The 14,777-nt window shown below is 38.5% G+C and overlaps 1 protein-coding gene across 1 annotated transcript; it reads right to left on the bottom strand.

Moving 5' to 3' along the window:
* Positions 1 to 476: 476 nt before the first annotated feature.
* LOC140377818 (zinc finger protein Aiolos-like) lies at positions 477 to 10,902 on the bottom strand. Its single transcript, XM_072463417.1, has 8 exons — positions 10,810 to 10,902; positions 9,959 to 10,018; positions 9,756 to 9,818; positions 6,437 to 6,826; positions 4,483 to 4,650; positions 3,442 to 3,558; positions 2,106 to 2,216; positions 477 to 1,332 (listed from the first exon to the last, which is right to left on the bottom strand). The coding sequence occupies exons 2-8, from the start codon at positions 10,005 to 10,007 to the stop codon at positions 755 to 757; spliced, it is 1,476 nt and encodes a 491-aa protein (XP_072319518.1). The 5' UTR covers positions 10,008 to 10,018; positions 10,810 to 10,902; the 3' UTR covers positions 477 to 754.
* Between the last annotated feature and the right edge of the window lie 3,875 nt (positions 10,903 to 14,777).

Below are 14,777 nucleotides of genomic sequence, written 5' to 3'. Positions count from 1 at the left end.
GATCTTAGAGCAGCAAACCGTGACCGAGACCCTACTTTCACATCAAGTTTGTCCAAGACAAAGAGCCATTCACACATCTAGTGCCAGACAAACTACTAATATGTGTTAAATTGTAGGTGGTTCAGGAAATGAGTTGCCTTTGTGTAAATTCACTAATCTTTCAAAAATGATTTGAATCGTAGTGCACTTGTGTCCTCTTTTAAATACCGGTACTGTCGCTCTCCAGCAGGTGGATACTGGTAACCACTAAACCATTTGATGTGAATACTTTGACTCTAGAGGCCAAATGAAGTGTACATGTATATCTAGAAAGATAGCCATAAACTGACAGTACAATCAGGAGTGAAAAGCAGCTCGAGCTGCAGAGAAGTGTTTGAAGCTGTGAGGTGCACTCCTCTGAAAACCACAGGAGGCATGTGATCTTTGAGTCAGTAGGAGCTGCAATCTGCCACTTTGAGTTTTTCAGGGAAGCTCAATGAAGCAAAACAATTCATGTTTTATTAGGCAAAAACAACATACAAAAAAACTTATCAACATAAAATATAATGTACCTTTTTGACCATGTTAAACAGTCTATTCACATTTGACAGATAAACCTGGGCTTTCTAATTTAGTCAAAGTGTCTAAAACCTCTTCCACCAAAACTCCACCTGTGTTCTCCATTTATATAAAGACTAAGAGTCACTGAGCCAGAAACACACCCAACAATATAAAAACTGCAAACTCATTTTTCTCTCTCGAGGCTGCTCATGTTTCATGTGTACTTCAGACTGTTGTACTTCAGGCCGTGTTCTCCGCGGGCTATGTGGGATGTGAACTCATAACGGTCTCCACTGCGGTGCCCACACACGTTGCACTCAAAAGGGTCTCGAAAGCCGTGGCAGCCCATGTGGATGGTGTACACGACGTAGTCCAGGAAGATGAGCTTGCAGTGGCCACAAGGATAAACCGACCCTCCGTCTGCCTCCATCGAGCGTAAGGCTTCGAGGGGAGAGAGAGGCACTGGCTGAGCCTGTTGGTAATGCATCATGCCTCTCATGAGGTGTCCCATGAACGAGATGCCGTTTGGGATCTCACGGCTGAAGGAGTCCATCCCTACAGCGGGCTGGGACGTCGGAGGGAGCAGAGGCGGGCCCATCTTATGCCCGTTGGTTAGACCCAGAGGACTGTGGTCATTTCGGGTTAAAGCCAGGGGGTAGGACTGGTGGGGGAAGGCAGGGTCCTCAGGAGCTGGAGGCTTGGGGGTTGTTTCAGGAGACCCATGAGGGTCTTTGATGTTTGAATGGATCACGTCCCTGTTACAGCTCAGGTCCAGACAAACTCCATTGTCACCTACACGGTCACAAGAAAACAGTCATTCTCTGAATCTGAGGGAAGTACCACTCACTTCATGTCATAACCAAACAAAATGGAAGCATGCAAATAGGAGCTAGAAGGGCTGCTGCTTTGATATGCAACATGAAATAAAGGAGAGTTTAGCTATCGGTACAGAGCCCTGCAGAGCTGGAGGCTGCAGGACAGAGCAGCAGCTGCAACTAACACCTGCTCACGTTTGTGGTGGCAGACATGACTTCTCTTTTCCCCTGTGGTGTCATATTGAAAGAACTCACATCATTTGTGAACATGATGGAAATGTAGGAGTGCTAGTAGGTTTTTGTCTTATCAGCAGCTTGATTTGATTGTGAAACTACAACCAGAATGTGTCAAGACCTCATCAGAAAGGTGAGAACCAGTCAGTGTGCGGGCATGCCATGCAAAGTGTGCCATATACTGAAACATGCACCACTAAAACTATAAGCAAGTGGATGCTGTGATCATTAGTACATCAAGAGTCCACTCAATCATATTTACCATTACCCATCGACGACACACATTTAGAACTGACCACAGAGGTGCAGACAAAAGGCAGGCACCTGCCCTAACATCCTGTTGGATATGAAGTGGTGGACAGCAGAACAGAAAAAAAATGGCTCAGCTAAGACACATATGCAGTTATAATATTGCAGATTGTAGAGCCGTATTCTACAGTAAAGTACACAGTAAAAGGCTTAAGAAAAGCCAAGAATATGTGTATATTTTTTGTGAGTTAAAGAGAGCCGTCTTACCAGTAAACTTTTGTGGCATTGAACTTTTCCTTTTGGCCACATTGCTGGCCAGCCTGTCCAGCAACAGCGCACGCTCAGAGCCCATCTGAATCCTTGATGCGGGACTATCCTCTGTATAAGATAGAAATCACAAAGGAAGTATCTACAAGATAACAGCATTGACTATTGAAAAACACACATCAGTGTGAAGGGTTTTACTGTGGACTTGTCTTTGGAACAAAATCAGGGAGGAAGCAGATATCAATTTCAGATGCAGTGCTAATTTGACCTCACTTCCTGCTGCTTTTGACTTCACTAAACCAGGAGACGACCGCAGGCTGAGGATGTGCTTCCTCACCACATCGGCAGAACGAGGTATAACCAGTGACAATAGGCGACCACAAGACTATAACTTTGTCTATATTTCGTAACAATTGTATTGGTCATTGGTAAGAACCGTAGGGGGCGGTTTGACAGAGATAGGATGTGTGAGTTTGCCCTACATGCAGAGGTTAGCTTCCCCTTTGCTGCTTCACCACCAGCAGCGGTCTTCATTGCGTTGTTCCTCATCACCACAGAAGCTACAACTCATTTAGCTCTAATGACGGGGTAACTGCAACACGCTTGTTCGGATAATGAGGCCATAAAACTGGATGGGTTTGCCTATTGCTGTGTACCACTCCTAGTACAATGATCAACAGCTTCAGTTATAGTCATCTGGACACTGTATTTTTAGAAAAACAGGACAAATCGACTCATTCTCAATCTGCGGATCTAGTCTGAGAACTCAGATATACTAATAAAATGTATCCGTCAGTCTCCTGCAGGAATCACCAAACAAATGGACAAATAATGCTTTTCATCAATGATATAGGCAAATGGGCAAAATGCCTAACTTACGTGACATTTGATTTGTGTAACTCCTTAAGTTGTGCATTTAATTTTTATATTTGATTTTATGTCTTTATATTAAATTACCATGAATATTCTCTCCTGCAGTGACAGCTGTTGGCTCGGGCTGGGTTATACACAGATAATCAAACTAAGATTGAATTCAGGAAAAAAATTGTGACATGTAGCTGTCTGAGCAAATGCAACTTTCTCAGTTCTCATACCCAAGACGAGATACAAGTATCACTATTGGTGCATCCCGAGATATACAGAAATACAACATGTGTGGTTTAGGTGATAGGTCTAGTTGTGTCTTTAATGCATCAAGCCCTCATGAAACAAAGGATTTTTTTATGTTTCCAACCTAGTTTTACTCTTTTGAAACAAAACGCTAAAAGACAAAAAGGTGATCATGATAGATAAATGGCAATAATGATAAAATCCAGCACAATCAGCAGTATTGTACCTCTCTCGTTGTGGCCTTTGCTTTGGATGTACAGGTGGCATCTGTCTCTGTGCTCTTCCAGGGAGCTTCTCTGCTTGTAACTCCGGCTGCAGTGGTTACACTTGAAGGGCTTCTCCACTGAAAAATTCATTCAAATTACACCCAACATCTTTTATACCACTGGACTTCAAAAAAACTACTCAAGGAGTGAAACTTGATGAGTAAGTTTCCCAGAGATGAATGAGTTAGTATTTAGCAAGATGACAACGTGTTACTGGAAATTTAAAAGGACATTACACGTGTTTAAAAATGAGTTCCAAGAACAAAAACCAAAACCAACATGAAGCAATTCTGTGATCTCAAACTTTCCCACAAGAAATTCAAAGTGCCTTCTTTCAGCAGCATTACTATGAGGTACAGATATGAATATTACAAAAAAACATGGGGACTAAATATAAAACAATCGCAGTGTCTAAACTATGACTAATTTAGGCCTAAACCAAACACAAGATGAACACTTTGTAAGGCAAGCCAAGTAAACAGCAGGATATAAGTATTAGTATTCATATTTAGTATATAGTTATTCAGATTAAACTGTGCTCCACACTTCAAAACTGCCACTAAGTTGTTGTTTGTTTTCAGGTTCAACACTATTGTAAAATCACTCTCTGATGGGGACAGGAGCAAGTATTTTGTCAATTAAATGAGATCTTCATAAGAAATATTCAAAAGTATAAAATATGAAAATGTTGAACTGGTCCGCCTGTCCGTCCGAGGGAGTCGGATCTCTCCTTCACTGTGGAACTCCTTGAGGTTTCTACTTTATCCCAAAGAGGTTTTGTAGTTTTCCCTGGCCGAGAAGGAGGATCTAAGGACACGGGATGCTGGGACATAGCTAACTTCCTTTGAACATTGTTTAATCTGTTTTCATTGTCGCCTTCTAGGCAATTGCTTTAATGATTTTGGGCGTTGCAAAAATAAATTGAATTGAATTGAAATACATATAAAAAAGCATAATATGTCTGGTGCAGGTACACAGATATGACGGGTTTGTGGTGGTACCAGAGTGGGTGCGCAGGTGTCCACTCAGGGCGTCCCGACGGCGGCAGGCGTAGCTGCACATGGGACATTTAAACGGCTTCTCCCCAGAGTGCAGCTTGATGTGGCGCAGCAGGTTTCCCTTCTGTGTGAACGAGGCTCCGCACTGAGGGCAGTGGAAGGGTCGCTCTCCTGGAACACAGAACCATGGCGACACAGTCAGACTCAACAGGGGTTATCTCATGTTTCACTGCATTATAACAGCTGCTTACAGGGTCTAGTCACTGAGATTACATTTAACGGAATCTATCCAGGGGTACTGTGCAGGTTTTCTGTTTCCTCATAAGGATGGGACAAGGGATCTCGTCTCACAAATCTTGAGAGATAAAGTGCCACAAGATTGAGCACAAGGGGTAGAATTATGTTTTTGTGTGTGTTAATGTTTGGCAAGTGTAATGCTGATGAGCTACACTTCTTACATACTTCTTACTTAACTGTAGTAAAAAGAAAAAGTAACATCAAAAGAGTAAACATTTAACTGAACTTCAAAATGTATTATATTATTATATATTGTCTCGTCCCAATGCTAGTGCCTCATGAAAATGTTCTTGCTTTGTCAGGAATGTTCCTCTACTAGAGTATGGTTTTATATTTATCTATTCAAAAAGTATAGGCATGTTTTATTTCTGGTGGTGTCACCTGTTTGGCTTCATGGATATTGCTAAAATGCCATATTGTGGACAATTCAGGCAAAATGATAATATCTTAGAGTCAGACCCTCCATCTGAAAACCTATATGGTGCACCGCTAATACCAATTTAAGTAAATATATTTAATTTTATAGTAGAAAAAGCTTCAGTTGTAGTCATCTGGACTCAGTTAGAAAAAATAGACGTTTCGACTCTCATCCAAGAGTCATTGTCAATAAATTGACAATGACTCTTGGACTACAATGTCACTACTACTATTCCTAAGCTTACCTACAGATACACTTTATGATGATTTATGATGATTTCAAATAACTATGGAACTAAAGTGTGATTGCAAATGAACCTTCGTGAGTGGGTAGTTCTTTCTGTTGATGTAAGTTCCTGTAGTATCTAACATGTACAGCTACTTTACACACTCACTACTCTTTCCATCACTTTACTCAAAAACAGAATAGGAGATGCCTTGATGGTTATCAGAAACCTAGAAACTATGCTGTCATTGTACAAACCACACATGTACGTGTTTTCTTCTCATGTTAAAACTACAGCGAAGAGTTCCATCTGAAGGCGGACTGTTCTGCTTTTCATCCTTTTAAAAAAAAAAAAAAAAAAAAAAATTGTTGCCCGTAGGCTTTTTCAGACGGGAAAGGAAAGAGTGAAATGGGGGACAAGCAGTAAATTGTCGACACTGCAGCCGTCTGCGCTTTCACACAAGGAGAACAAAAGGACAAGTATTACAAATCACTACCTGTTGCTGTTGTTGATGAACCCACACGAACACAAAACCGAGTGATGTGTGTGAATGAAACTACAGCAATTACAGCGAGTAATTAATAATTAATTGACTACATTAATGCTAATTAGCTAATTAAAAACTGTGACCTATACTGTAAGATATGCTTCAAAACCTATACACCAATGGCATTAGTAACTTTGTGGCTGAATAAATTAACTAATAAAAGGTCACTGACGTTGTAGTTTTGATATGATTATTTGGGTCAAGTAAGTTTACAGTCAACAGAATGGGGTATAACTAATTTTCTATTATGTTCTAGTTCTTCAGTGGTTGCCAAAGTGGTCTGAGCAACAGGTGGAAATAAGCAAATCGAACAGGAAAACACAAAACTCATAGCTTCTCTCGCTCTTGTTGATCATTATTCGCTGTCTGCACTTGGACCAGCATGCAGCAGTGTATTGTGTAGTGTCTGATTGCACAACTCTCTCTTTCTGGTGTTTGAGGTCAGGTGTTCTGTGTTCCTGTGCGTTACCCGTGTGGCTTCGTTTGTGCACCAGCAGCACGTTGATGCTGACGCAGGACAGGCCACAGATGTCACAGCTCAGTTTGCCCTGAGACGGGAGGCGTTGTGGGGGCAGCTCTCCGGACACGAACCCCCCCTCGGAATCTGAAGGCGTGTGGGCGTCATCAGTTAGACCTATGTTGTAAGGTTTTAAGTAGTCCGCCAGAGACAAGTCCTGCGGCTCACTCAGGGCATCTTCGTCCTCCTCCTCCTCCTCGGTCTTCTCCTGATCAAAGCTCTCCTCCATCCCCTCCTCGCTGCCCCCGTCTTGTTCCTCCTTTGGGACTATCTCGTCATCTTTCTCCGTCTTTATGGAGGGCTTTGTATCTTCCACCTCGTCTGACTCATTCTTTATGTTGTCTAAACAAGAGAAAAACAAAGATGGAAAGATTGATGTAGATGTTTTATAATTATACATACAAAATTGCCAGTAAGTCTGATTGACATATACAGAGTTTTTGAAGAAAGCTCACACATCATCGAGAAGATAGGTGCAGGGTGCATTTAAGTTATGTTAAACTCTCTTTTTAGTGTTTTTTAAGAGCTAAACATAATTATTATCTATTTACTTACTTATTCATACAATGCACCGAGGCTAAGGAGGGTTTTTAATACTACTTCAGAACATAGTATTGTAAAAGTAGTAAAAGTACCCGCTGAACCTTGAATTGTGAACAGATTTAGACATGTTGTGAATCTTATCTAAAAAGACTTGTATGTCCACTGAATAATGTAACACGTAAAGCCTTAATTGAAAGGGGGTGGGGATACATAAGGTTACACTTTTACCAACTCCTTTTTAAACTATTGTTCCGTATGTGCACATGTACATGTGCATTTTATATCCTTGTTTTGATGCTCAAAATTAAACTAAAATGTTTGAACTCATTTGCATCCATTTACATTTGATATGATGTTCATTCATGCACACTGTCTGGCTGACAGTTCAGTTTCAAATGAATAAATACATTTAAAAATGCATATAAATAAGCAAATAATGACACACTTGGTGACGTGTCGTGCCTATAAGAATATTATGCTACGTCTTGAAAGGAGATCAATCTGACTTTCAGGTTAGATTCACATGTCAAAGTTATTTTTGAGAGATAATCTTTAATAGCAGCAAGTTTGAGGTGAGCTGTACTTTCTTTTTATTAGTTCTAATTATAGTGTTAACCAAAAGCCCATGAGACTTGTGCTGTCTGGTCTTCACCTCTACATGTACTTTGATAGTCTGATATCATTGCTAGCACATCATCTCCAGCCTAAATGGAACTTTATTTGGGCCAGTCTTTAATGTTAGATACAGATTCTAAAGATGTGGGCTGGAGATAAAGGCAGGCATTTCCTCTGAAGACACAGAAACTAGAACCAGGACAAGGTGCAGGCAGAAAAGTTGAGCTAGAACTGCTTCAGTGTCGCTTTTAAATAGACAGTGTGTAAAATGTCTGCTCAAAATATATTAAAATAAAAGCATTTATTCAACTATTTTGCTAAAAAAAAACTCAATAACATGCATCCTTACTGTTAGTCTCTTTAGGTGTCAGATGTCAAACCTACAGTTCTGATAGAGGGGTTAGATAAATATAATGGGATATAATGGATCTAGTTGGATCTAATTCTTAATGGAGTAAGTAAATACATTTTTGGAAGTAAAAATGTCAGATATGGTCCTATAATTAACCTTTGATTAATACTTTTTCCAATAGTATATCGGCTTTTTAAGCTACTACTCAAAATGGGTCAGTAAAATATTTTTATCTATGCCTTTCAGTTTGCTTGTTTTAATACAAGAAGCTAAAAGTAACTATTAGAACAAGCTAGCGCTTCCACTGCCAACAATGGCAACATGGAATTTGTCGATAACGATATAACAATAATATGTCATTCCAAAATAAATGTATCTAAATGTATTTTAGTTCAGGTTTAAGTATCAGACAAATGTGTGATGACTTTGCAGTTACACAGAAATTGCCAAAATATTACTTTTCATACCCTTCTTAGGAACCTTTTTCCAGCAGTTTTAAACATTATAAATGATGTACTCTATATTCTTATTTTGCATATCTTCGAAACCACATTCACAATATTGTCACTTTTTCAATAATCAATCTATCTCTATTCCACTGCACAATTTAGATAATTACGTTTAACATTTGCATATTCCATTGCCATTCTTATGGATATTTGAGTACAATCTATGCAAGAATACAAACTCCAGTCTCATATAAGAAAGACTGTTAAAACAACCAACACAATGACACAAATGTATACGTCATTCCTTTGCTAAGTGTCAACCACGTTCAGTGCATCTCCTTACATTCACACATGTGGTCTGAACGGTGGTTGGTGATGAGCCTGAGACCAGCGCTGCGTGTAGAGGGAAACGCAGAGAAGTGCTATGGAAAGTTTGCACGCACCGGACCGAGGAGGACAGATATAGTGTGAAAGTTGAACCACAGACCCAAGAAGTGAGAAGTTTTAGGAAGTGCAGTTTTAAGATGGCAGCCCCTAACCCTATACACCCAAGAAATGCAGATTGTATAGCTGCATTTCTTGTTATAGCCCTGTTTAAATCTGGTGACACACAGATAGACAATTATTATTATTAGGTGGAAATTGGTGAAAATGTTAAGTGTGCATTGTCTTCTTATACAGTATGTTAAAAGAAGAGTTTAGAAAAGGTCAAACATTTTAAAATAAATCAACATCATCATCATGTCAGGGCTGAACCTCAAACCAGACCAAAAGCTTTAAGAAGTGCAGCCAAAGTTAACTCAAGATATATAGTTTAAGCACTTTGTTTCACTATGTTTCACTATGTTCAATACTGATATGATACATTCAAATAGAAGGTGCTGTCTCAAAGCGTTCACAAAAATCCCCAAATGTGTTTAGTTTACTGTACATTCCAATATGAATTCCTGATTGATGGTACTTTACCCTTCAGGATCATACATCCTGCTAAATCAACATTAAATCAACATTAATGGGCATATGATATTGTAAGGTAGACTTTGCAACAAATCAGAAAAAAGTAATTCAAAAGGTGCTGTGCTTTAAGTTGGTGGTTGCCAGATGGTAGAGAAAAACCCAAAGTAGGTCACTTTGAGGTAAGATATTTTTAATATTTCAAAATATGTGAGCCAAAGGATGTGGTAAAAAAGAAGAGACACAACAGCTTTAAAAAAAATAAATAAAAGTATCATCACAATGTAATAAAATACCATCTGAACACATACCAGATTAGCTTGACTGTATTTACTGTAACTGTGTTGTATATTCTTACCATTAGGCGCCTGTATCTCCTCTTCCTTCTGTAGCTTCATGTCTGCATCCTCGTGGCATGTTTCTGTGAAGTAGGAAAGATAATAATTCCTTAAAAAAATGGAATCCAAAACATACAACTGTTCAGTTTTTGCAATATTGGTAAATGCAACTTTTCAAGTGCAACAGCACAGCCGTCGCTTGTCACTCGAGACATCGACTTACCCATCTCGTTTTCCTCTTGGGAGCTAACTTCATGCTTGTCTGTGTTCATTGTGGAGAAATCTACGATGATAAATCACAATATAAACTGAAATCTTTAGTAGTTAAGCCGTTCTCTCACTGTCCAGAACTAACTACATTCTAAGACAACTGTGAAGTGACCACCTAAGAGTGAGAAAAGGTCAGATTGTGGTTTCCTTCACTTTTACAATGTGCTTTTTGACACCTTAGCAAATGTGTCCTTTACCCCAAAGATCTTTTTACAAAAAAAGCATGCCCACAAATACTCAGAACCCATAGCAGAGTGCTGTTCCTGTTAGACAATATATAGAAATGTGTTTTTAAAGTAGAAGCCCACGGTTGATTACTCGACCTTGTCTCTACATTTAGCCGAGTGAGAAACAACTGATGTTCACTGCACATGCATTTCCTGCCAGCTCTGAAGATAGGAGCAAAAAGTGCTTCATATGCTACCAGTGACATCTCCAACACCACAACATACACGCAAAGTAGAACAAAACAGCAAAGAAAATGCACGCTTTGCTGCAATTTCATTCAATGGATAACTACAGCATCAGCTTAATTGCACAAAAATGATACATATATTTCAGTTACAGTTCAAAAAGTAAAAAAAAAGTGAATTGAAACACCAAAATGTTATGTTAAATGTCATGTTGATTAAAAAGTAAATCCATTTCAAATTGTGAAAACATGAAACTTTACTCTATGCACACATGGAATTAGTAAGAACATTTCCCATATCAAAATTGCAGACATTATTCATAGCAACAACTGTATAGGTTATTTGTTTGTAATAGTACAATATAATGCATTCACGACTGTTAAAAGCTTACTTTCAGGGATGAGCAGGTGTTCGCAAAGGTCTCTGTGGATTCCTCTCTCCTCGAATGGACTTTATCTGAATATGGAATAAAAGCAACGTCACAAAGCTGAATTTTGGAGAAATCCCTTAAAGGAACAGGAACTAGTTTAGAACAAGGTGGAGCAACAGTCACCACTTTACTGTACAACCGCACACAACTCTATACAGCAGGATTGCATTTCATGGCAAGATCTTTTTTTTCTTTGTTTATTTCTTTTTGACAAGTTAGAACTAGTGTATTCAATGTCAAACAAAGGATTAGATGCTGTTAAGATAAGAGTGTAGAGATGCCAGAGTCGCAGAAGGAGCTACACCTCCATCTTGTGGCTAAACATGAACAAGCTTGTCAGAAGTCATCAATATATTTTGTCACGTAATTGTATTGCAATTAATAACCTTTAATAACAGTTAGCAGAATTTATCACAACATTTTTCATAGCTACAGATTCTATTAGATGTACTAATAAACTACTACCACGACAACTATGACCACTACAATAAGTTAAAAGTCTATATGGCTTCTTCTCCTGTTGTACTATTACTACTATTACTACTTACTATTTATTACTTAGTTTAGTAGGATAGCACCTGTGGTAAATATATCATAGTTTTACTTCTGTTCATTTGCAGTTGAAGAAAAGTTGTTGTTGTTGTTGTTGTTGTTGTTGTTGTTGTTGTTGTTGTTGTTGTTGTTCTTGTTGTTGTTCTTGTTCTTGTTCTTGTTCTTGTTGTTCTTCGTCTTCTTTGGTGTTTTATGGCGGCTGGTATCCAAGTGTCACATCACCGCCATTATCATCATCTTTGGTCTTTATTCCCCTTCTTTGGTGTTCCACAGTGGCTGGCCGAAGAAAATTTGAAAAATAAAAAAAGAGCTGAGTTCTAAAATCCCTTTGTGATGTCATCAATATGCAACGTTCCATTGAATAAAGTCTGAAGAATAAAGTCTAACAGTAGGTGGCGGTAATGTGACACTTGGAGACAAACCACCATAAAACACCAAAGATGATGAAGAAGAAAAAGATAATTTACACTTTTTACACAGTTTAAACAATTGTGGAATAGTTGCTAGGTAACAGTTGTGGAATTACCTCTATTTATGTCATTTGCTGCTCATGTCCAACAAGGCAGTAGTATAATTATAAACTTCACACAAATGGTCAAACTGGGGACAAATAGGCAAAAATGTTTAGTGAAATCTGAAATATAATTGTGTTAAGTTTTAGTAAAATGTGTAGTCTAACCTGTTACACAGACTTTAACAACCTTATCAAACAAAAACTCACTGTAATTGACAAATACTTACACAAAAAGTAAGTGGTCCATTTCCTTTTCAGATTATGCTTTATTATAAAGCTATTTTTTTAAATTTACTCAGTAAACATTCACTACTGGAGTGATAACAAGCTACTTTTCTTTTACTTTCACCTCTGATATACAGTAATAGTGTTTATTATTTGTTCATAAGTTGAAAAATGTCTTGGGATAACTGATTTAGCATTAAATAATTGTGATTTCAGGCAAGTTAAAGATGCACTATGTCACTTTTCTGGTGGAGGATACTTCATATGCTTGTTTCCATAGTTATGTTCCACAGTACGGCACTAAACGCATCTGTCTAGCATTTAAAGATGCCTCAAAGATATGCATTCCAGTGACATGCTAAAACTAAGCACTGCATTAGACAGAACACGCTCATTATTATAAAACAAATGTAAAAACTCTACATTTTTACCCCTCGTTAACCTCGGAGTGACCTTCTGTGAGTCTCAGGCAGCGCCCCCCTCTGCCCCAACAACACACTCACACAGACGCACACACCTTATAAAGTTCACCAATAAACTGCCCTCAAAACAGTCCCGCTAACTGCCACAGATCCTGTAAACGCACGTCTGCACTCTCATTAAGCCCCTTTACCGAAAACTGTCTGGATACAAGTCACTCTGCTGACTGGTATCGCCTGCTACAAGGATGACTGTAGACTGACCTATCGCATTCACTATCGCAAACTGGCAACCAGTTTTATTAGTTTTTGTCACTGTAGTAATTTCACATTAATATGAGATTTGCAAAGTGTAAAAAAAGAGTCACTATGATTACACATAGAAAAAGTTGTTTCTTTTATTGTCCTATTTTTTGCAGGTATTATTTATGATATGGTTAAGCTATGTAAAAATGACAAAATGGCCCGGCAAACGGTAATATCACGTGACCTGAGCAAAGCCATTTTGATATTACTGCGAGACTAGAGGAATTTCGGCATTGTAGCCAATCGGCGTTCTAGCCAAAAGTTATAGTTAGTTATAGTTAGTTATAGTTATAGTATAGCATCACACCTAAATAGTTTACCCTTAATACTTTGTTAGCAATTATTAGTTACATGTTTTCTTCAGAAAATACACACCTTCTGCACTGCACCAAAGGTTTTGTGGACTCAAGCGGATGGGCCGGATTCCTACAAAATAGATTTTCGTAAGTAACATTCCAGATTGCAGCACAAGGTGAATTATGTTTTGGAATGAAGCATTTCAAGGGGCTATCCTTAAAATACTATAGAGTACTGTTGTGTCAGTGGCATACAGTGGTCTGAAGGAGTTACAAAAATACATTGAATTGATGAATATTATTGTTTATTGACATATTTAGGTTTATTTTTTTCTTTTGAGCAATTGCAAGAAATTATACTGTATTCATCTCAAGGCAAAATCCTCTTTCTACAAAGTGTCTGAAAGTGGTTCTGTGTCTGGACCTGTGCAGCCTCAGTTTAAGGGCTCCAGTACAACAATATAATACAAGGTTCCTTGGGGTGTGAAGCTAACTGGAGGCACTGCTTTGTCTGAGACTGTTACTCAAATTAGACTTTAAAATGAGCTTTGTTTTAACACAATCTCGCCATAAAGAACTGACTTAGCTGAAACTACAACCGCTGATCTGATGCGTGCTGTTAAACAAGTCACAAGCTGGTTAGCGTTAACTGTTTTTCCGTTAGTCAGTCTCACCCTTTTCGTGGAAAGTCAAACAGGAGCATTCACCAACAGGACCGTGAACGCTTGTATCGATCACACACTCCAGAAAAAGGGTTGATTTAAACTATTTTGTGTTTTGATTGCGTTTTCAGACCATCTAAAAACATATCAGGCCGTGTTTGGTGTGCATTGAGTCACCACGGTAACTTTAGAACTGTCAAATACATGCAGTTCTACCCCAGAGCAATTATCAGTGCTAGTTCTAGTCAAAATCAGTATTTGGGCATTGATTTTCAAAACTCTAATATTCACTGTAGTGTTCAATGATGATGGCTCTACTGTTTTATTTCTGTAGCCTACATGTTTTAAATTAATATAGTATAAAACAGTAAATATATACATTTTATGACAGGCAATATATTCATTAATATTAAACCCAAATGGAATGTTGTAATGTCCACTGAAACACCTTATTGCTACACATCCATCAATTTCTTTCGACTTACAAGACTTATGCAACACATAGGAATGATTAACTTTCCCACAGCAGGTCATTATCAGCACGGTCCAAGTTTGAAGCAGCAGACATGAGTAAAGAGAGGTTTTGTGGTGATTTATGGTCACAAATGGAGCCACTGCAAACATGCCACAACAAGTCAATAAGAAGGAAAAAAGACTTCAAGTTTTATGTTGAAACGAGAGAAAGCGTTCTTCAGCTGGAGTTTTATAACACAATATGATTAGTGCAATGTTTTATGTTCAAAATGTCACAAATTAAGCTTGGACCATAAAAGGCTGTTGGTGCTCCCATGTGATTCTCCAAACTTTGAACCAATACAGAGAATAAACCCTTCATATTGTGGCTCTCAAACTTTCACACCAAATATCTCTTTGGCTTTCGGTGTACTACCACCAAGTATATACTGTGAAAGAACAATATCGGGTCTAAACTAGGACAAAACGGAGGCTGAAACAG

This window comes from Eucyclogobius newberryi, unplaced genomic scaffold (assembly GCF_026437365.1).
Source record: "Eucyclogobius newberryi isolate DKJ021-1_F unplaced genomic scaffold, fEucNew1.0.hap1 SCAF_4, whole genome shotgun sequence".
In the NCBI taxonomy this organism is placed as follows: Eukaryota; Metazoa; Chordata; class Actinopteri; order Gobiiformes; family Gobiidae; genus Eucyclogobius; species Eucyclogobius newberryi.
Note: the sequence above shows the minus strand (reverse complement) of the source record. Positions and strands in the feature narration are given on the sequence as shown.